We start from the raw sequence: 24213 nt of genomic DNA on the forward strand, positions 1-24213 counted from the left end.
TAAATTTGCATGCACAAATCTGATTCTTTGAAAGAACTTTTCATTTATGATTTGAGGTTGTTTAATTTTAACTAGATATTTTCTAACTATATACAGAAGGAATACAAATTGATGCATTTCAAACTTTCTGTTCTAACCCCTATGAAGAGAGTCCTCCCTTTAAGAGTTTTTTTAAGAAGTGCAACTTATTTATTTCTGACAATTCTTAAGATTTAGAAGCAAAAATTGGTCTAAAAGAAAGGAAATTTTGAGTTTTATGAAGAAATCCACCTTGAAACTTAGGAAACAGAAACTAGTTGCCAAGAACATTGTTCATATAATCTGTAACACTAATTGTCACAATTTAGTTTGGCTGTAATTTTATGAATATATCTACAAGCCAGAATTTTCCTGAAACAAAGAGCAAAATTAAATAATAACTCTTTTTATCTAATTATTTCAGGTATCCTAAAGACCCTTTCTTAAACCAGTTCTCATTAATCCAGGGTAAAGGTGACTACACGATATCGGTAATTATGTATTTGACAGTGTTCGCCACTAAGTAAAAACCCCCTGAATGCAGAGACCGTGTGTGTCCTAATTACTACAGTAATTATAAAATCTACACTTAGCTAACTAACACATAATAGAAACTGAAATATCTGTTGAATGAATGCTAGCTATGCACCTACTATACATAATACCATATACTGTGCAATTCTGAATCCTGTACTTAACAGCATTTATATTTTTAAAAATTGGGATTCCAATAAAACTTTACATATATATTCATTTATATACTATTAAATAAGGTAAATATTTTTACCATAATTATCAGATGACTTAGGAAAAAAACAAGTATTTGGTTTCTATTCTAAACTGCAAATTGTGGTTCAGAAGTATAAAAAATAAACTTCAATACATAATGTTCCTGTATCAAATATAACAGAAACATTTAAGAAAACTTAAAACCCTTCACAATAATTAATTCATACCCTAAAAAGGCAAAGCTGACTAGATTTCCCAGCAATGAAAAGGTCTAGTAGTTACCCTTCTGCATTCTAGAATAGACAATAAAATGTGAAAGGACGGGGGAGGGTAAGCCACAAAGGAAGCTGACGTTTATTTCTGCATCTGCCTCACCCTCTGACCACAGAAGGCCTATGAAATCTTGCCTTGTTGGGGGAAGGGTAGAAAAAAACTTACCCAACATGTTAAAAAACAGGAACAATGCAAAGAGTTTTGAGAATAGCCAAAAATGAGATGTTAACTTTCACAAGTTTTTTCACTTTGCTGAAGGAAAATAAATTCTAAAACACTAACATCATAAAAGTAATAAAAAGCAATTGATTTAGAAAGATAACTTTGTAGTTCATATGCTAGAATTATACATTTATACACTTCAAAATGTACAATATTAGAATCCTAATTTCCATTTCACAAAAATATAGAATGTTAAAATTTGTAACAATATTCAAAGAACTCAAAGCAAGTCCTTGGCAGATGAAAGATTGTGATTTCTAATTGTTCATAGTTTACAAATTAGATATACCAATATTTACCATGTGACTCATTAGCCCATGTCAATTAAAAGAAAAATATTAGGTCTCTTTTATAAAGATATTAGAAGATGGGATATTAGCAATCATAAAGCAATCTGAATTTGTTTTAATCAGATTATGTCAAGAATTTTTGCTCTAAAATGTTTTGCTCTAAAAGTATATCTGATTCAAGTTTGTGATTGTTATTTATGATGGCACCTCATTTGTAAAACAATTTAGAATTATTAATATTGTCCTACTCAAAGTTTAAGTTCTCCAAAACCCTCAAATAAAAAAGTATTTTATAGACTTTCTAACTCCCATAATATCCCTTGTTCTGTAAGATCAATTTAATAAATGTATGTACATTTATTCATCATAATAGTAACTTAGAAAAACAGAAAAGAATGCCCTCTACTGTGTGTACCTTTCGAGGCATATTCAGTTACCTGCTCAAAGCAGTTTCCAAACATTTTTGCAACAGAAGGAAACTTGGAGACATCTAGTTCACCCTCTCATCTTAAAGAAAAGGAAATCACACAACTTTAGACAACTTTAGATTCAGAGTAAAGATAGGTCAACTGACTTCCAGCTTAATCTGTTTTTACTAATATACCAAAAGATGCCATATGACACATATTTGAAAAGGTTGTTGAAACAAAAGAAAGAAAACTAACGGCATCTGAAGCTACTGCAATAGTTTTGTTGTATTGTAGACAGTAAGGTAGTAACAGTACTGTGTCGATTAAAGGTCTCCTCATTTTAAGACTGACAGTGAAAAGTGGTTCAGAAGAGAGCAACTGGATCAAGGAAGACTATCTGGAAATCAGGCCATAAGATGAGCATTTAAGAAAACTGGCAGTATCTAGCCATATTCAAATATCTAAAAGATCTTCACATGGACATTACACGCAGCTACAAAATGAGAACCGGGTCTATTGGGAAGATGTGAGCGGAGTAGAAAACAACCTTCTGTGCTTAAGAGGTGCCCACAAAAATGGAACAGACACATTCTGTGGTAGTGAGTTCCCCATCACTGAAGCATTCAAGTTGAGGCTGGATAAACACCTTGTCAGGAGAGTTACAGGAAAGACTTCTACACCGCATAGGCATTGTATTAGAAAGAACACTGACCACCAAAGTCCTTCCAATGCAAAGATTCTGACTGTTCTATGTGAGATACAGGCAACTAAAAGAAAACATGCTTTCCTGTTATAATGCAAAGAGAAATAATTGTAGATTTCGAACAATTTCTTAAAAACATTCTGAAAAGTTTTTAAAACTTTTTAAAGATTCTGAATATATAACTTGGTATATTTTTTATAACTTCCATATATATTAAAATGGTAGAGCTAAATGGTCTCATAATCTTGGTCATCCCTTGGCCTTAAGTGATTTACACCTTGGTTAAGTAAAAACAGATTATTATTATTAGTGCAGGTTGAACATATATTCTTTGTCATACAAAATTATACTGTCAAATATCAGTTAATTCTTAATTTAGGAAAGAAGAGAATCTCCCCATTTATTTTTTTGGCCGAGCACAATATTCGAGGAATTTTTTTATTTAATAAAAATTTATATAGCACTAAGTACTTTACAAATATTAACTCATTTAGTCCTCACAACAATCATATAAGATAGATACAATTATCTTCATCCCCATTTCTCAGATAAGGAAGCTATAGCACCAACAGGTGGAGTAATTTAAATGTTTCAGAATTTGCTGGCAGTTCGCTATGCTAAGCAGCCTCTTCCCACGTACAGGCTCAAATAAGAACCCTAACCTCCTGTCGGCAGCTCTGAAGCTAGGTGGGAAATAGCATATAAACTCACTAACCCTCCAATGATTTGATTTCCAAATCAGTTAGGACTAGACACTGTATAATAACAGGAGAGATGATGAGTTTTATATGACTATAGACACACAAGTCCAAAATGTGATTTTAAGCAGCATATACATCATAAAGTTTCCTTACCTTCCTAGCTCTTTAGATGTAAGTGTATAAAAATTATTAAAGTTTTCCATTTTTATTGGAGTTTGAGGAGTTGTAGTTAGCAAGCCTGAAATACTTCGGCAATCAAATCTTCTCCTCGACATGTTAGATGACTTCCAGATATGCTTCTTTAGTCACTTATTTTTACCTATTGAAAAAAAGAGAAGATACAGGATATAACTTAAATGTAATTAACAAAAAAATGTTAGACAGGATGTGCATTACATTACACAGCTCCAAATATAGCTGTAAGATACAACCAAAAAGAAGATCTAAAGAGCACATTCATTCCACACAAGGAAAAAATAAAACCACACACATAAACTGGTATCACCTCTATGGCACATGAACTAAATTACTGACTTCTTTCAGAATAAAATTACTGTAAAAAATCTGTGAGACCGCCAAAATTCTTTAAAAATAGTTATAATAAAATTTTCATACAAGAAATCATTCAATTTCATTTTAAAACTCTCATTCTTTAAAGTTAACATAAAGCAATATAATTAACACAGCAAGGTAAAGATTGTTTTAAATTTAATTTCACGTGGCCAAACAAATTTGATGGTGAATTCACCTTTTGTGAGTTATACTACTGACATCTGAATGACTATGAGAAATAGAACTTGTTTCACAGACGGTCTACATTTCGTTACTAAATTCAGAAACTTTCATAGGTCTTAGAGTTTCTTTCCTTTGGCAGAACCTAGCACAGAGTCTGCTACGTACGAAGAGCTCTATAATTTTGTTGAATGGGTGACTGACCATACAAAAAGCCTTATTCTGGAGTCCTGATCTGTATCTATTTGCAGCTCATATTTATCCGGAACTTTGTGATATTTACATGTGTTCCGTTTTAACATCAAAACTACTATTTAATATTAACAGAATTCATATAATAATATCAGACTACACATTTTAAGATACTTCTGACTTTCAGCTAGGCCTATCTAATAAAAGACCCAGTATTATTCTTTTAGCACCCTCTTATAATAACCCCTTAGGCTTTTGTTCCTTCTCTGCCACATTTTCCTCTCCTTATTTCCTACTTGACATACTGTTTAGCTTCCTAAATCCCAATGCAAACTATACTCAACTTAGCAAATAAGCAGTGTGATTAGAGTTCAGTGTCTTCAGCTTCCATATTTTCTTGAATTTATTCTTAAATCTGCAATTTTTTTTTTCTCAAAATCTTTTAAGTCTGTGGAGAAACAAAGCCCTAATTAGTTTTGGGGGCAGCTAACTAAATTATTTAACTTCACTGCTGTGCTGTTATGGGCTGAATTACGACCTTCCCCTCAAAATTCGTATGTTAAAGTCCTAACCCTTAGGACATCAGAAAGTGAGTGTGTTTGGAGATAAGGCCTTTATTTAAAAAGGTGATTATGTTAAAAATGAGGTCATTATGGTGGGCCCTAATCCAATAGGACTGCTGTCCTTATAAAAAGACGAGGTTAGGACACAGAAACAGAGGGAAGACCATGTGAAGACACAGGGAGAAGGCCATCTATAAGCGAAAGAGAAAGGCTTCAGAAGAAACAGACCCTGCCGACACGGATCCCAAACTTCTACTCTCCAGTACTGTGATAAAAGAAGTTTCTGTTGTTTAAGCAACCCAATCTGTTGTACTTTGTTATGGCAGCTACTTAAAAATAAATAAATAAATATTTCAAATGTATAAGGAGGGATACAAATATTTTAACACTTGTTTTTTCAATCTTATTCCTTTGCCATATTTTGTTTAAATTAAAAATAAAAAAGACACAGACAGTTGAAATCGGTCCCTTTTTTTTAATCCCCAGTTTATATTGCCACTAGCACTGGGTGGGAGGGTTTATCATTTATCATTTATTTCTTTGCCAACATTAGCTCTGTTCAGACTTTTAATTTCTATTCCAAGTGTGATGAAGATAAATGGAGTTTTGTGATTTACCATGCATTTCTCTGATTAGTAGAGAGGAAAGGTTCAACTCTGTTGCCTCTAAAAGTATGCATGGTAATAGAATCTATCTTACAGAGCTCTAAAGATTAAACACTAAAATACGATAAATTCATGCTGAATGACACTGGTATAGTGATAGTTGTGAAACTATATCATGATTCTTCAACACATAAATATTGTTAATATTCTACCCAAAGATACTCTCTACGCAGTCCCCTGCCATTGCTGGGTACCTGTACCCTGCTTCTGTATATAAAACTCACCCACGTTAGCTTAAGCTCAACTCTTAAAATTTTGTCTTTTTTTTTCTGTTTTGATGAACTATTTGTGTTTTCTTAGTTCTGATGGCACCTAGTTTCATTGGCCACATATTCCTCTCTGAAAAATCAATAGTTACCAATTTCTGTGCTCAATCTGTTTCTTTTTTTAGATCATCTCTGGGCTTTTGCAATTTTTTCCCCTAAATTTAAAAGTCTATGAATATGCATGTTTATGATCACATTTATGCTATAAACATATATACAAAAAGAAGGGATATACTGTGTATCATGGACACAAATTGGGCTACATTCCCAACAGTGTTCATCAGTCAAGCCTTGGGAAACACGAGAACAAGAACACATCAAATTCAATCGGAGACAGAGAGTGAGTGAGTGAGTGTGTGTGTGTGTGTGTGTGTGTGTGTGTGTGTGTGTGCATGTTCTTGAGTCTAAGACGTTCACCTCATCTAGAGTCTAGAATCTAAGATGTTTATCTCATACTGTAATATATCAGCTACAAAGTAATCTATTCATAAGAACTCTAGTAGAACTGAGACATATTTAACGAATAAGTATTTTCTGCTCTCAAGTTTCAAGAGTCAATATGGGTCTTAGCTATAGTCAAAGATTTATGTTCAATGAAGATTTATAATACTGAGAATAATTAAAAACTTGTTGAATGAACGAACACCAATGTCCAACAATAGGGAAATGGTTACATACACCTAAATAATAGAATATTATATACTCAAAATTGTGCTTTCAAAGAATCGTTTTGGCCGCCAGGTCTTGGCTGAGAGAGCTGCTCTCGGGTTTCAGCTGCTGGGCAGCACAATGTGCGCTGAGCCCGCTTCCAAATGTGCCTGCAAGTCAAAATGGCATCCATCTCCCCAAGCTAAGACCTTCAGCTCCAGGAACCACAGAATCTTCTTTGATGTGAACATCAGAGGTGAATGAGTTGGTCAAATCGTCTCAGAATTATTTGAAGATACTGTACCCAAAACTGCAGAAAATTTTTGTGCATTATGTACAGGATAAACAGACATTGGACCCATCACTGGTAAACCTCTCCATTTTAAAGGATGACCATTCCATCGAATTGTTAAGAAATTCATGATTCAGGGTGGAGACTTCTCAAATCAGAATGGGATAGGTGAAGAAAGTATTTACGGTGAAAAATTTGAAGATGAAAAATTCTATTATAAGTATGACTAGGAGGGTTTATTGAGCACAGCAAGTGCAGGCTGCAATGCAAATGGTTCTCAGTTCTTTATCACAACAGTTCCAACTCCTCATTTGAACGGGAAACATGTGGTATTTGGCCAAGTAATTAAAGGAGTGGGTGTGGCAAGAATTCTGGAAAACACAGAAGTGAAAGGTGAAAAACCTGCCAAATTGTGCCTTATTGCAGAATGCAGAGAAATGAAGGAAGGGGATGATAGGGGAATATTCCCAAAAGATGGTTCTGGTCATTCAGATTTCCCTGAGGATGTAGATACAGATTTAAAAGATGTAGATAAAATATTATTAATAACAGAAGACTTAAAATACATTGCAAATACTTTTTTCAAATCCCAGAACTGGGAGATAGCTATGAAAAAAATATACAAAACTTTTAAGGTACAGGGAAGGTTAAAAAGCTGTTATTGAAAAAGCAGATATATTAGGCTGTGCAAAAGTAACTTCAGTTTAAAAGGTTAAAAATATTGCAAAAATCACAATTATTTTTGCATCAATCTAACAGATTGAAGATGCAACCTGTACCTTTAAGCTTCCTGCTGAATATTGGTGCTTATGAACTGAAGATGTCAAATTGGCAAGGAGCAATTGAGTTGTTTGGAAGCTCTTGAAACAGACCCATCAAATACCAAAGCACTGTACCATTGAACTCAAGGATGGCAAGGATTAAAAGAACACCATCAAGCACTGGCTGATCTTAAGAAAGCTCAGGAGACAGCACCAGAAGATAAAACTATCCAGACAGAATTGCTGAAAGTCAGACAAAACACAAAAGTGCAGAAAGATAAAGAGAAGACAGCATATGCAAAAATATTTGCTTAATAAGTAACTTAGTTTTGTTTAAATATTATACATTTATTGCATAAAGGAAATAAGAAAATTTAAGGGGTTTTATCTATTACATATAATCCCTAATGTGTATCCTTTGATACTTCAGTTCCCCATTGTTTAGAGTTCAGGTATACTGATATGGGTCCACTCTTATTAAAAGTGTTACAAAATTAAAAAAGAATCGTTTTAACTAATATTAAGAGCAAAAAGGAAGATATAAAACTTTGTATACAATACGATAATTTTGTGGGAAAATATAAAAGCAAATAGAAGTAAAACTGGAAAACTATGGCCAAATAACCATGGTTATCTTTGGGTGGTAGGATTATGGCAGTATCTGTACTTTCCTGTGTTTAAGTTATCTACACTAAGCAGGTACTACTTTAATAATCAACAAAAATTAATAAATGCCTTTGGTTAAAAAAGATGACTGTAAATATACATGATGATTCTAAATGCAGAAACTTACCCATTTGCACCAGCAAAACTTCTCTTCACACATTAATGGTTTATTAGGCTGGAAGTTTTAGAGCCATTATTGCTCAAGTTTTTTAAGGCCTCAATGTTTTCTTTGCATTTATACAGAGCAGATGGTGTTCATTATCCAAGCAAGTCAGCTCTTATGCAGAGACCATACAAGTATTAAGAGTAAATACTAAGCAAGAATTAAAGTCTGGTTTAATAATGCGTAGAAAAAACAATTTAAGAAATTCTGAATTAATGCTATAGCTATAATTCTATATAATGAACAACAATTTGTACCCTTAAGACATATATGCTTTTGTTATGACTCACTCATGAAAATCCAGACTCATCCTGGGACCCCTCCAAAACATATCCAACATGTGATATCCAAATATACTGTTAAATATTAAGTTTTATAATGCCTATTATTTACTTATATTAGAAGGAAAAAGAACTTAGATTTTTTAAAAAAGGACTGAAATGGATAATGATAATATAAATAGGGCTTAATTACTCAAGCTGCTTAGTAGTATTTCCTAATACGGGACATTGGCTTGTATTTGTTTTTCACCCTAATAAATTTTCCTTCCCTCATATGTACTGTCTGTCATCATAATGACCCACAAGTATTTGTAGGCATGACTATAAATGGAGCTGAAAACAGCACTGGGCAATCAGCAGTTTTTAAGATACATGTTGATACAAAAATTATTTTTTTGGTTGTGATACATTTCATTATGACTCTGAATGTGGTGGCACACAAGGCACATCTCAGAGAAAATAACACATTTCTGAAGACTGAAACTTAGACTTCTCTACTTACTGCTAATCCAGTACCTATAATACAAACCACTTTAGGCACCCATAGAGCATCCCCTAAATGCACTTTCCTTCAATTCACTACACTTGAACTAGTTGCCACAGCCTAGATATTTTTCCACCTCCCCTCCTTTGGCCAATTTTGCATATAGTGGAGCATGAATAACACCATCCTCCAAGCTCTCCACCAACTCCTGGTTGCCGTCATGGAAGATTTAGTCTTTGGGTACATGAAGGTTATGCTGTCACTCCTTGCATTTTCTTAAGTTTCCCACCAAATTCTCTTTAACTACAACAAATAATCCCAGACTTTTCCTTGTTTTCTACCATGATTCACAGACCTATAAATGATTCTAAATTACCAATATGTCTCACTCCATTTGAAGTTTATTTCATAACGTATTATTAGGCTATACTAATAAAATAAATCTTAATGTAGTTAGGTAAATTTGTGAGTGTGCACATGTACACAATTACAGACACAATCAGACGCTAGAAACAGTTATAGTAGGCAAGACACAATTAAGCTTTCAATTACAAAGTACTATTAGGAATAATGGTACCTCAAACTTATTTTCAAAGATTTTTTTTCATTAACTCCCATTACAGTAATTACAATAAGAATTCAGGTATGATCAGTGAAAGAAGGAAATGTTAGGCTTAATGTGGGCCATAACTTACTTGGAGAATGTAAATGAGATCAAAAGACAAGTAAATAATCCCTAAAAACCTCTAAACGCTCTATTTTAAAAATATTCATCATGACATTCATTTCAAACTTATCAAGCAAAAATGTTTTATAAAAATAGATTATATCATATACAACAAATGAAAATATCTAGAGAATTAAATTGTGTGCTTTGATCTCTTCATTAGCTCCCTAGTTCCTACAAGCTAAATCTTCCAGCATCACACACACAAGCTCTTGAGGCCAGACACACACCAGCTTCATTTCCTGCCACACTCATACCTCGTATTTTGCCTCCACATCTCTGTTATATTTTTCTGTCTGAAACATCCTCTCTACCTTTCCTTAAATGGCAAAATTTTCTTACGCATCCTTCATATCTCAACATAGAATGTCATCTCTCCACCGAAGCTTTGCCTGAAATCCACAGGTTGGGCTAACTGTCTTTCGTTTATGCTTCAAATAGGAGGACTCTTGACATATCTCTTTACCTCAACATCTAACATGTTAGACTGACTACAATTATGTTAGTCTAAAGCACAGTAACCATTTACTTTTGTGTCTAAACTCCTAGCATGGTGTCTGGAACCTGGTAGGAATTTTTTAAATGTTTGATGAACTGAATTACAAGAATTATGAAATACAGCAAGAATAAGAAATATCTCTCTCATCAAGGATTTTTGCAAAACTTGAGATCCATCTTGAAATTATAGTATTGGAGGTTCAAATGCAGCTAGTCTCTGCTTAATTCAGTATTTGGCTAAATAAAATAAGGTATTTTTAAATTATTATTAGAAAATTTCAATTCTAAACAGGATAGCCAAAGTCTGGAAATAAGGGTAAAGTTGTTCAGACCGTTTACTTTGTATTTACCTGTCTTTCCAGACCATGTGGCCGCCTGTTTATATGTAAATACCTACTTCAGCTAAGAACATCAATATTTTAAGAACTACCTCAATCAGGAAATTCAGATAGTGTCCTGTCAAGGCCTGATCAATCTAGATCTTCACGAAGTAAATTTGAAAAGCAACGGAAAGCAAGAGAGGTCTTACAATGGAACTTAGGACCCACTCTTTTGAAGGAACTTTGACTATTATATCTGTTTGGTCCTTAGCACAATTAAAATTTGGACAGATTTAATCTCTTTAAGCCATAAGTGTCAAAACATAAACTTGTTTTGATTAAAGCATTTTTCTAACAACAACAAAAAAGGCAATGGAAAGCAAAGTGAGGCACAAGATTCCAGAAAAAACAGCTCCTTTCTACACTGGCATTTATAGCTACCACGTTTTCCCTAGGACACAGAAGAACTGGAGATTTATTTATCTAGCATCCATCAAAATAAAGGAAGAACTTTCTGCTAGTGTGGCAGAAGGATCAGTTTTTATTAGTCATTGATTAGAAGTAAAGGTATTGGTGTAAGCATAGGGATGCCAATGTTTTCCAATTTCAAGGAAGAGATTTTTTTAAGATTGAATAGAAAGCATAATTTAAAATGTTAATCCTTTGAAAGTCACTCTAGGAAGCCAGGTAACTGACTCTGGTCCAACTGGTCTAGTGCACAGTACCCAAGAGTTGAAATTCCAGGTAACACCACCAGGCCTGATTCCATGTAAGGCCTAGCGTCCTCTCTTCTAACTTCAGAAGAAGAATCAAACCTTGTAATTGTGAAACAGTATAGGAAGATGTTGCAAAACGGAAATGTAGTGGGTGAAAAAACAGTGCTTACCATTAATCAGATGAAAAATTAAGTTTCTGTTGTAAAATACTGTTTACTTATAGCTGAAGTACTGTTTATCCAGTAATTATTCTAATGCAAAATGGACTATGATTCTGTATGGATTAAAGATAAAGTTACCATCTCACTGTTAATATTAAAATTTTTAAATGCTTAAAATATAACTATGTCCTCTTTTGGGGAAAAAGTTGCAAAGGGTCAGGGTGCACCAAAATATGTTGCATGTAAATATTAAAAGAAACTAACCAGGTTAGATGTTTCAAGTGGCATTGAAGTTCAAGGTTAAACGTATTTGGAGAAACAGGATATATAAATCAAATAAATTTTTAAAAATTTTAACAATATTTCTTGAAAATTTTAACATTTATCACAACATATTTAGACAAAAACATGTTTGTAAGTTAATTTATAAGTACATTTGTTCATTGTAATATTCAAAGAAATATCCTTTGATTATAGCCTGTCACAGAATATAAACTACTTAAAAATGAAATCACTGAATTTTGTCATCAGTCTTGTGGCAAACTAAAGCAACTAAAACATTTAGTTTTCCCAACTGGAAAAGGAAGCACATAAATGACTGTCAATGATTCCGACACAATCAATACCTGCGAAAATGCAAAATAATTCCTTGAAAAAACTAAGAATCCGTCAAAATCCTTTAAAAGTGGCAAATCTAAAAGCACTGTTCTTTACTGCCAATTTTATATACAGGAAATATGCCCTACAATATAATAATACATGCAATTTTAAGACAATTTTAGGATTAAATGAAAGTCTTAGCAATGGATTTCCTTAATTCCTGGGTTTTAAGTTGGGGCTCTAAAACTAACACAGGAAAATGTTGATAAGGAAATTCTCTCTTATAATTTATCAAACAGCTTCAAACCAGAGCTTTTAAAATATGTTTAAATGTGTACTTAACAACAGTAAAACACTGTCAGTGCAAGCTGAAAAGTAAAATTGATTAGAATCATTCCATAAAATGCCTGTATCTTCTTCAGACTTGTCATTAATGTGCTGACACAGTAATCAATTAGCCAAGTCTCAGCTTTCCTTAAAAACTGATTCTATCTTAACCAAATTGTAATTCACTATTCCATGAGTCCAAGAGAAAGAGCAACCATTCTGTGTGTACAAAAAAGGCCTTCAAATTATTACACAAATTTCCCTTTTAAAACTCAAATATACTGCCATGCAAGAATAATTCACCTCAATTTTGGATCCATAATTTAGAAAAATGATCTGAAATGTTTATGTATCTAAAAAATAAAGGAGCTATTTAATAACAACTCCAATTATTAAAATATGAGAAAATTTTAAAATATTGAACATCTGTTCAGAGGAAGAGGTAGGGGAAGAAAGCGGTCTTAAACTAGGGCACCTTTTCTAGGGACCTGCTTTTCCAAAAATAATTCTATGGGTACGTGGTTTAATATTTATAAAATAAGCATTGTAGAAGTTGTGGAAAACTACTTCTGGACAGTTCACTCACTATAAAACTATAAAATGGTGTATCAATGAGAAAGTAGGTTTATCATCATTTCCTTTAAAAAAGTTGTGTTCCTGGGCTCAAAATGTCAGGTTACATATGCTGTCACTTGTCCATCATCTCTGTTCACCGTGCTGTCTCAGCACACATATTCTCCAAAGACCTGAGAACCTAAAGGGGCCGTAACATATCAAACATCACTGCAGGTTCCACGTATCACTGGTACCACAGATAAAAACATTTACATTGGCAATCAGTGAATGTCATACACAGACCTAATACTGAAATTTGATCAGTATGTGGTGGATTTTTTAAATGCGTTTTTTCCTTAATTTCAATTTACAAATTGATGTTGGAGTGCCTCTAGTCTCATCTCACACACACACACACACACACACACACACACACACACACAGAGAAAGAACTAATATCAGCTACTGGTTGCCATAAAGTCTCTTTCAACGTTGTCTCTACTTATCCCTCTAAGGAAATTCAAATGAAGAGCTTTTCCCTATAATAAAACAAAGAGCTGAGTAAATGTCAAATCGTAGCCATCATGTAGTTGTCCAGTTTGAGGACAGGTCGTGTACACTAAAGTGATTTACAGGCCGTCAAAATAAAATCAGAGCGCTCAAAATCACCGAAACAACCGCAACTCTCTTCTATTCACTGACTTAAAAACTGTTCACGAGGAGTAACTGAAAATGCCCCACAAGATGAGCAAAAACTTTTTCTAGACGAAAGGCAGCTGTGAGCAGTACGTGTCCACGAGCCCAGAAGTGAATACGTCCTGTGGCCACACCACGGCTGTGAAGTCGGGAGGGACACGAAGGACCACGTCGACGCGACAGGGAAAGGACCCGAGCGGTCGCGAAAGGGGGCTTCCGCGGGACGCAACCCCTGGAGAGCCCGGGCCCACCAGGCTACGGTGTGCACACACACACACACACACACACACACACTCGCAAAGACGTGCTCCCGGGCTAGAAAGGGTGTCGGGAAGACCGCTGGTCTCCCCCCCGCGCCGTACTTGAAGGAACCAGGCAGGGAAGGACTCCAGCCGGAACGCGGAGAGGGGCCCGCAGCAGTCGAGCCACCTGAGGGGCGGTGGAGTCCAGCCCATCTCCGCCAGGCCGCGGGTCCGAGGGGACCCCGGACCCGCCCACACCGCCCGGATCCCTCCTAAGGTCCCCTCCCACCTTCGGAGTCTCTGAACTGAAGGTAGAGGGGGCTGGTCCAGGGGTACGAGTCGCAGCCCCAAGTATACCCACTAATCCCGGCAGTCCCGCGGACGCGCGAGGAGGAAGACACTTACCGCTCGGGCCGCAGCAGGTTCTCTCGGGGTTGGCCCCTCCAAGGGGGCTCCCGTCCCGCCCCACGCCGGTGGCCACGACAGGACGCGTTCGCCAGCTGTAGCCCGGTGGGGCGCCGGGTAGCTCCGAGCGTAGCAGGACCCACTTTTACTGTTCGGGACAGCGGCCAACAGTTGTGACCTGGCCTCCTGTGAGGTGGCTCCCAGCGACCGCAGCGGAGAGAGTGTCCGGATCCTACAGTTGAGGTTTGAAAACTGCAGTCGCGTTGCGGGGCAGTGCTGCACCAAGGATCCCACCCCCCTAGGTCAGGATTGCCAATCCGAACGCGCGTGGAGGGCGGGGTTGTCACGTGACGGGCGGGGCGGGGGGCCGGCCAGCGGCGCGCGCTGAGGGGCGGGGTCCCCAGCCGAGAGAGGGTGTGGCCGCACCAGGCAGTCCGGCGGCTGGGCGGAGCTGCGGAGCAGGTGGGGCGCCGAAGTAATTGCGGCGAGGGAGGGGTGAGGGGGACTGTAACTAACTGGGTACACACTTCCCCGTCTTTGGACTGGTCAGCGCACGAGGTGTGAATAGCTGCAGACTAGGGTGAAGGAAGAAGCAAAGTTAGTCCCAGTTGCTTCCCACTCATACCCAAACTTCTGTGCCTACTAAAGACCTGTTTTCTGGCTCTTCCGGGTCACCTTCCCTGTGACCTGAACCCGCTCCGCAAGTGGAGATCCCAGTTGGCTTCTAGCTGGCAAGCATCAACACCACTTGGGGATTTATGGAGCCTGGGCCCTCTGCTAAAGTCCACTGCAGCAAATCCAGTCCTTCTGAGGCATGGCTGAAGGCTGTGTAAGGAGAGCTCCTAATAGGATGAATTGCTGATTTCTACCTATGGAGTGCTGAGGGAAAAAGCGAAACCCCACAGCAAACTACTCAGGATCTGTTTGTTAGCCCTTGAAGAGAATGAAAACGTTGGAAAGTTCTGTGCAAGACACAACTGAGCTTCTGCTTTGTTCTATATAATCTAGGATTGCTTGCAGAGTAGGAGGTCTGACAATTAAGTTCTCCAACTTGTTGCAACGATGTTGCTAACCTTTTTTGGATATCCAAGGGATAATTCATTATGAATTTGTACCGATTGGACAGTTAACCAAGTTTTCTATTTGGAAGTGCTGAAAAGGCTGCATGAAAAAGTTAGACGACCTGAACTTTTCACCAACAATTCATGGCTCTTGCATCACCACAATGCACCAGCTCACAGGCACTGTCTGTGAGGGAGTTTTTAGCCAGCAAACAAATAACTGTATTGGAACACCCTTTCTACTCTCCTGATCTGGCCCCCAATGACCTCTTTCTTTACCCAAAGATAAAGGAAATATTGAAAGGGAGATATTTTGATGACATTCAGGACATCAAGGGTAATACAATGACAGCTCTGATGGCCATTCCAGAAAAAGAGTTCCAAAATTGCTTTGAAGGGTGGACTAGGCGCTGGCATCAGTGCGTAGCTTCCCTAGGGGAGTACTCCGAAGGTGACTGTAGTGATATTCAGCAATGAGGTATAGAGCACTTTTTCTAGGATGAGTTAGCGAACTTTATTGTCAGACCTCGTATATTTACAATAATTGTAGAAGACTATTGGGAAAATATAGTGGGAGGAGAATCACTCTCAAAAGACTTTCACACCCACTCAATATTTAAAGAGGAAGTTTCCTTGTTCTATCCCAGTAAGCCAAGCAAATTCCCATTAAGCCATCTGTTTGCTCTTCCATACTGTATTTTTCTCTAGATAAACGCATAATATGCTACAAAGTCATGCAGTGAAGTCTGCTTGTTCTTGATGACGCATCCCAGTTTAATGTGTCTATTCCCTAAGCCTTGTCACTTGGAGAATATTGCTTCCATTTATCCAGTTTCTTTTTTCAAACTATTGGATTGATTAGAGGAGCCTAAAGTTAGGGTAGAAACCAAACAAACAAACAAACAAAACAAAAAACCAAAAACCAAAAAACAAACAAACAAAAAACCCCACAGTTATCATTATCTAAGAATCCACAAACGAATGAGATTGTGCCCATCTTTTCTTTTTACAAACACAGGGGCAGCATCCCAGAAGTCTCAGCATCAGCGCTGGAACCGTTAACCTCTAGGGATCACAGAACTGTGTCATGGTGATGATTTCTGTTTTGTGGGTGCATAACTCTGGACTTCCTAATTCCAACATTTGACCAATTGCATTCTCCTCACGATTATCCTTCTTTTCCATCATTTACCCAGTCCCACATCACTTCACATCTAGATGCAGACCTTTCTCTCCACCACCACTTTAAACCAACCCTCCTTGTGGTCATAAGCCCTCTGCTCCAACCAGTCAGCCTCCTAGGGGTCTTTGCTTCTGCCTTGGATCCAGCTTTTCACCACCCTCCTTCAGCAGCACTTATTCGTCAATTTTCAACTTTAAGGAGGTTCCCCTCTCCAGAAATCAGAAATCTTTGCTGTTTTCTACGTTCTGCTCCCAGCCTGTTCACCTCTTTGCCGTGTACCTAGATGCAGGGCTTATCCTTATTCCATATGTTTCTCTTATGCCCCTAAGTAGATTGTTAACCCTTGTGCCTGATGTCAGATTTGCCAGCTAGGATTTAGCACATCATCCCAAGGACATTCAATTATACTTGCTTGGTCTCAGGCACTGTGGTTGAAGTAACAAGGAAGTCCTGGTGCCAAGGAGCAGGCTATACCATCTGTGGCCTTTCAGTAAAATTCAGGACTCAACATGTCCCTCCATCCTACCTCATTTACCTAATATCATTCGTAACCATATTCATAACCACGTTCATGCTTTCATTCCCTCAAGCAGGAAATTCCCATGTGACCTAATGGTCATTCTGTGGTGATTGCCTCTTCCAACACAGTTCATTAAGGTGATTCTTGAATGCCACATACTGACTAGGGATGGTGGTTGTTATGGGCTGACTATGTCCCCCCCCCTCCACCCCTGCAAATTCATATATTGAAGTCCTAACACCCAGTCCTTCAGAATGTGACTGTATTTAAAGGTAAGGCCTTTAAAGAGATAATTAAGGTTAAATGAGATTCTGTTGGTGGGCCCTTGTCCAAAATGAAGAGATTACAACACAGACCACATTGACTAAAGGACGACCATGTGAAGACACAGTGAGAAGGCAGTCATCGGCAGGCCAAGGGGAGAAACGTCAGAGGAAACTAAACCTGCTGACAACTTGCTCTTGGACTTGAGAAAATACATTTCTGCTGTTAAAGCCTTCCAGTCTGTGGTATTTGTTATGGCAGCCCTAGCAAACTAACAGAGTGGTCTTCTCTGATCCCTCCAAGTGAATCACCATGTGTGACCAGGGATGGTGGTCCTTTCTAATTATGTCACGATACTCACCACATTCCTTCCAGGGAAAGTGACCTTCCAGAATCACAGCAGATCAGTCATCACACAACTAAACCAGTTGGTGCATACCTGAGCAAGAATTTAGGTCTCCTGGTTCTTAATCCTAAGGAAATCCCACTTCATTATGTCAGATATACTTTGGGGAAAAAAAATTGTCATAATTTATTTGTACAGTCACTTGAATGATATGGGCAATGAAAAATATACTTATAGCCTACTTCCATTAGCATAACCTAATAAAGATAGTGTGTCCTAGAATACTTAAGGCCTCCTTCCACCGTGGTTCGGGGTCTAAGTGATTTAATCTGTCAGTGGCTCTTACCTTGGCCCATCATTGCTTCCTCTCCTTGGAGCCACCTCACTGCACATCCGTCCCACCCAACCCCAGAGCATCCGGCCACATTTTTCTGCCTGCAGCTGTCTTCATTCAGCTGTCTACAACAATTTGGTTAAGGTTGTGCTTCAGAGAATCCTTTATATTTGCAAATCAAAATATTCAGTAGAAACTGCAGCAAAGTTGTAGAAGAACTGATATCCTCCATCCACAAATGTACCAGCTTTGAGGTCCTGCCTTGTGAGAGTTGTGTGTGTGTGAGAAAGAAAATGTGGTTAAGTGTGTGGTATCAGACAGACCTGCATTCATGTCCCAGCTCTGCCCATTCCTAGTTGTGTGACTTTGGGCACTCCTTAGTTTCCTCATTTCTACAATGAGGATGGTAATAATACCTACATCTGTGAGACTAAAATGTGTTAACATATACAAAGCAGATGCCCTCAGTCTGTCTGTATGAGGTGTTGTTATTTTCCAGTGGTCTGCAGGCTCCCTGAGGAGGAAGACGGCAGATATTCGGCTCACTATGGCACCTTGTGACCAGCAAAATGCTTGTGACATGATAGGTCCTAAGCGAATATTTGTTGAATGACTTCATAAGATACTTATGACTTTCCTCAAATCTTATGATTAATGCCAGGAGAGATCATTGGGGAAAATATGGTGAAGTCACTGGTAAGAAAAGGAGAAGAAGGTGGCTGCTTTCCCCTTTAAAATCTTCCTGGTGGGGGCACCCAAGTTAAAAATGAAGCTGTAGGTTTAACTAATGGTGACATCCAGGGCTGTGTCCGATAAAGAAATTAGAGTCACTAGTGTTTAAAGGTAAGTAGATACTGACTGGGGCAAAGAAGTATAGGGTGTTATTTGATTTTAATAGATATGTATTTGATTTTAATAGATAAATGTCTACTAGTTCTCCCTAACAAATCGTGTCCCTTTGCACTTTCCTAAGAAACTTCCTCTACCAACTGCATGTTCCATGAATCATGAGCTGGTGTCACATTCTCCAGAGCACATGGCAGGTACCGTGTTTCCCCGAAAATAAGATGTAGAGGGATGATCAGCTCTAATGCGTCTTTTGGAGCAAAAATTAATATAAGACCTGGTCTTATTTTACTATAAGACTTGGGCTAATCTAATCTAATCTAATATACCAGATCTCATATTAATTTTTGCTCCAAAAGACGCATTAGAGTTGATTGTCCAGCTACATCTTATTTTCGGGGAAACAGCATACAAATAGAAAAGCTTTCAGAAATCCTTGACCAAGTGAATGTTCTTACAACAGTCAGATAAGCCAGGGATAATTTTTAGCCTCCACCAACTTCCTTGTTGGGAGTGTTCTTTGCCTCAACTGGCTTAAGGTGACAGCATGAGCATTGAGAAAGCCAGTGTACTCTACTAGTTGAGTCCTTTCATGGCATAAAAGTGTTGGTAATGTGGGAAATGGAAATATTAACGATTATCGCAATATCCTTGATGTTGAGAATATTCAAAATATCCTTCAATCTTTTCAATAGTTAACCTTACCTTTAAATTTATAGAGTAGCATTTCATAGTTTCATTTTTACGAAAAGAGATATAATTTATAAGGCACAGATTATAAGAGAGAGGTTCTGTAATTTAGTAGCTGCGAGATCTCGAACAGGTTATAATATCTCTATGCCTCTGTTTTTTCATCTGTAAAATGGAAATAATAATACGTTTACCCCATTGGGTACAAAGCAACAATAGCTCATAAATAGTGAGCCTGGCACTGTCCTAAATGTGCTGTTTGTGTTAACTCATTTAATCCTCACACTCCTATGAGTAAAATGCTGTATTTTCTTCCTTTAAAGATAAGAAAACTAAGGGATGTGGAAGTAATATACTTCCCCACAGTAAGCTAAGTTACTAATGGAGCCAGGATTCAAGATCACACTTTCCTGTGGCCTTTTACTGTGGATATTTAATAACTGTGGCTACTAACAATAGAGCACAGTCTCTTGGGTATTTAATTCACCTTAGTCTCTGAGGTCCCTGCACTTTTCATCCTTTTGTTTTCTCTCACAACTACCCTTCCAAAATTTCTTAATTATGAAAATAACTTTACAAATATATAACGAATGCAAGAGGAGGGGACTAGAAATCATCCATGTGACAATGGATTTGAGTTAGAGACATTGGTATGACCTAATGTTCAGCTTAATATAGATGCAGATGTTTACATATAGAAAGATGTATAGATATGTGTGTTTACACACTTATCTCCTTGCTCTGCCAGCTGAGAGCATGGTGAAGCAGTGACACTCCAGGAGCAGGAAGCACACGTACCATTCAGGTCGTTGTTTCTAAAAGCATTCTCCAATAAAAAGAACCAAAGCTCCTTGGAGAAACTGATGCTTCCAGGACTGGGGCTGAAAACATACGGACGAGTCTGGAACATTGTATAAGTGCCAAAAAGAAGGAAGTTCAAGCAAGCAAACCAACACAACCACCACACAGTGATGGGAATATATCAAAGGGACCCAGCAACCAAATGAAAGAGCTCTCAGTGGCCAAAGCTGGGACAATTTGGGCAACATAATAAATAAAGTAGTATTGGATTATGACCCAAAGTATAAAATAAATATCCATGAGTACATACTGATATAAATAAATGATTGAATAAATAAATAGGAAAGGATACACAAATCTGTCATGCAGAAGAATTATGAATAATTTATGTAAATACTCCACCCTCAAGTTGGTGGAGCATAACTCCCTACTCCTTAAGTGTGGACTTCCTTCCAAAGGGCACATTATGGAAAGGGAGAAGAAAAGAGTAACTTTACAGTGACGTCACCTGACAAACAGTCCCTCAAGCCAGGTGATCAAGGTTAACAGCAGTAGTCATAAGTCATGTTGATAATATATACCCTTAATATGACATCACGAGAATGACACTTTGCCTCTATGGTCTTCCTCCCCCAAACCCATAACCCAGTTCAACCATTAGGAAAACACCGGAAAAACCCCAGTTCAGGGCATACCTCAAAACACTTGATCTCCACTCCTCAAAACTGTTAAGTCATCAAAAACACGGGAAGTCTGAGAAATTGTCACAACTGAGTAGAGCCTAAGGCAACAAAATGACTAAATGTCGGGTAGTATCCTGGATAGAATCTTGGAACAGAAAAATGACATTAAAGAAAAACTAAGGAAATCTGACCAAAGTATGAACTTTAGTTAACAATAATAAATTAGTATTAGTTCATTAATTATAACAAATGTACCCTACTAATGTAAGATACCCTACTAATGTAAGATACTAACAAGGAAACAGGTTGTGGGTTACATTGTTTACTATCTTTGCAATAATTCTGTAAATCTAAAACTATTCTAAAAGAAAAGATGGTTTAAAATAATGAATGAGTCTGTCATTGCTTAGAGTATCCAAATTTAGGGAACTATAGAATCAGAAATTAGAGCTGGAAATAACCTTTGCAATCAAAGGAAAGGACAAAATCCATAAAATAACCAAATACAGTCCAGCTATTATTTTTGTAGTCTATTCAAAATACCATTATATTAGTAATTTGATGCAGGCTCAATCCTGTCAACCTCTGAGCAAAATTTCCAAGCCTCGGGTGAAAACATATGCATCAGTAATGCAGAGAATTGGGATCCAAAGAATTGTGTGTTTCAGTATATTTATCAGCTAATTCCAATCACAAAGTGAATCTTTCATCTAGAAATTTCCATATTGTGTTAGGGAGACTCCAACACCTTTTTAGGGAGTCCCCAAGGTCGAAATTATTTTCATAAAATAATAAGAATATATTTACTTTGTTCATTCTTATCCTCTCACAAGTGTATGATTCAGTTTTCCACAGCCTACAGAATGTGTGATATTACAACAGATTAATGTGGAAGCAGATATGAGAATACAATTGCTTTCTATTAAGCCAGAAATTAGAGAAGTTGCAAAAATGTAAAACAATACCAGCTTTATCATTATTTTCTTTTGTTTTTGATAAGATAACTATTTTTCATAAAATATGTTATTTATGTTAACATGTAATTGTTGTTATGGTTAACATGTTATTGTTATTTTACATGAGTTAATAAATATTTTTAAATTTCTCTTTTAATTTCTAATATGGCAAATATTGATAGGTATAACCTACATAAATAGGGTCTTGGAGGTCCTTACTAATTTTTGAGTGTGAAAAAATTGAGAACTAGAAAGACTGAAAGCTATTGTTATAATCATAGTGATGAGTTTGCTGTTTTAGCTTTGGGACATTTGTCACTTTATGGCCACCTTGTATCTTAACACCTCCTGTGTTTAGAGAATTCCTCATCTTTTGAGTCTATGGAAGTGAAAGTGACAAATATTCATGTTCCCAGCTTCCTTTGCAGCAAGGGCGGGAGCAATGGCCTTAGGTTCTATCAACCACTTGTATGCACTTGAGCCATAGAATCCGGAGCAAGAGAGGCTGGGGCCAGAAGCAAGTCTATGACAGAAGCAGAAGTGGCAGGAAGATCAGACCCTGAAAGCAGTAGTTCTAATGACACCTCCTCTGTCCACTGTTAGTGCTGTCAACAACACTAACTGCATGTGGAACCTTGGGTTTCCACATTAGTGGTGCTTTCACTTGAACAAGTCATGGATATGACTTTGGAGCTCATTCCTGGTTGTCTTGTTTTACCCTAGTCCTCCAGCCTGGATCTCTATTCTATGAGCTACACAATATCCTTTAAATACATTCCTTTTCAGTTTCAACCATCCAGAGATGCTTAATTGCTTGCAAGTAATAACTCTGACTGATCCTACCAAAAATTGGTATCTTAGTTCACTTCTGTAGTTACGTAGCTTGATTTTTTTAATGTTAACTTTTCTGAAATTCCACAAATAAACCATGGTTAATTAAAGGGAAGAAAAAGCAAAATAAGCTTCCCCTTTACTTCATCTACTATAAAAAAAGTAAGCAACTACATAAATAAATTAAAATGTTTAGCATATTGAAAGATGAAAAAATGTTGGCCTTCTACTCTAGCTACAAACTTTTACCTAAATTTTGGAATTGTGATCCAACTTTCAACCAGCAGCGTGTAAGATTTTCACATGTTACTTCCTTCCCAGTTATGCAATTTCTATAAAACAGGCAAGAGGCTCTGAAGAGAATGACTGATGACGCCATGCCATGTGCTTAGTTCATTATAAATCATTTCAAGTAACTCCAGCCTTTCTGAGCCAATCAAAACAGAAATGTCCTAACACATTTGAGAGTATCTTGTTTTATAGAGTACTTAAGAAAGGCATGAAAAGCACACCAGATTTCAAATGTACCAAATTATCCAGAAAGGATTTTGGAACTGATTCTTATTAGGTTACGTTTTGTTATTATTTAATGGCATATATAAAATATAATTATTTTCTGTTTGAGCTTGTAGGGCCTGGAATGGTTTTGCCTTCTACACTTTTGCAAGCAAATTTTACAATATTTTTATTCTGGTCAGTTTCTAGCTAGACTTCAAAGGTGAAAAGTATGTAGGCTAGTTACGCCCTTCAGATCTTCCCATTTCATGCTAACTCAGATTATTAGGGACTTAAATTAACTTTGACTAGAAAAGCATCTTCTACAATTGAAATACTACCACAGATGAAGGATCCTTTCAAATAGTGTCTTGAAATAATTTAGGGAAAACACATGAGGGAAACAACCCATCGCTTTTTTCCTTTCATGCTCTTTGATTGTCTAGGTTTGAGTTTAGGAGTTCTTGGATCTGGATTCTGATATTTCCGCAGGTAACTTCTCAGAGGAAAGGTTTCTATATAGGAGAAGTCAACAGAACAGCACAACTCAGCACACCCCCACATGAGAACAGGTTGCAAAATGGAAAAACAGGCACATATAATGACCAATGATAGCCTATTTCTTACAGGCCTAAATTGGGGGTGCATTTTTTTAAAACATGAGGTTTTTGAGCACTTTGCAGATGATTATCTTGGTGACTTGAGAGACTCTGCATAAGCATGAAATCATTCGCCTTTTGTTCCTTCCTGTCTCTCACCCAGGGTATTGTCTTTTTCTCTACTTGCAAAGAACAGGAAATCACAGAAATGAAGATTTGATCAGTTCCCATTACTTTAGTGAGCCTTGCTCAGTTTAACCTAGGCCAACAGCACATTTCTATTTGCCCAAATAAATTA

General features: G+C 37.2%; 1 protein-coding gene and 1 pseudogene across 2 annotated transcripts in view; one reads left to right on the forward strand and one right to left on the reverse strand.

Moving 5' to 3' along the window:
• The window catches only part of STK17B (serine/threonine kinase 17b), a 28090-nt gene extending 13530 nt beyond the window's left edge, over positions 1 to 14560 (reverse strand). The window contains exons 1-3 of one of the 2 annotated variants that reach the window (XM_074339554.1): positions 14307 to 14560; positions 3500 to 3665; positions 1970 to 2039 (exon numbers count right to left, since the gene is read on the reverse strand). In XM_074339554.1, coding sequence (XP_074195655.1) covers positions 1970 to 2022 — 53 coding nt within the window. In that variant the 5' untranslated portion in view covers positions 2023 to 2039; positions 3500 to 3665; positions 14307 to 14560. The remainder of the gene's footprint in view (positions 1 to 1969; positions 2040 to 3499; positions 3666 to 14306) is intronic. The other variant, XM_019741322.2, reaches the window with a different exon arrangement.
• On the forward strand, positions 6554 to 7875 carry LOC109452416 (peptidyl-prolyl cis-trans isomerase D; annotated as a pseudogene).
• Positions 14561 to 24213: the final 9653 nt, after the last annotated feature.

This window comes from Rhinolophus sinicus, linkage group LG01 (genome assembly GCF_036562045.2).
Source record: "Rhinolophus sinicus isolate RSC01 linkage group LG01, ASM3656204v1, whole genome shotgun sequence".
In the NCBI taxonomy this organism is placed as follows: Eukaryota; Metazoa; Chordata; class Mammalia; order Chiroptera; family Rhinolophidae; genus Rhinolophus; species Rhinolophus sinicus.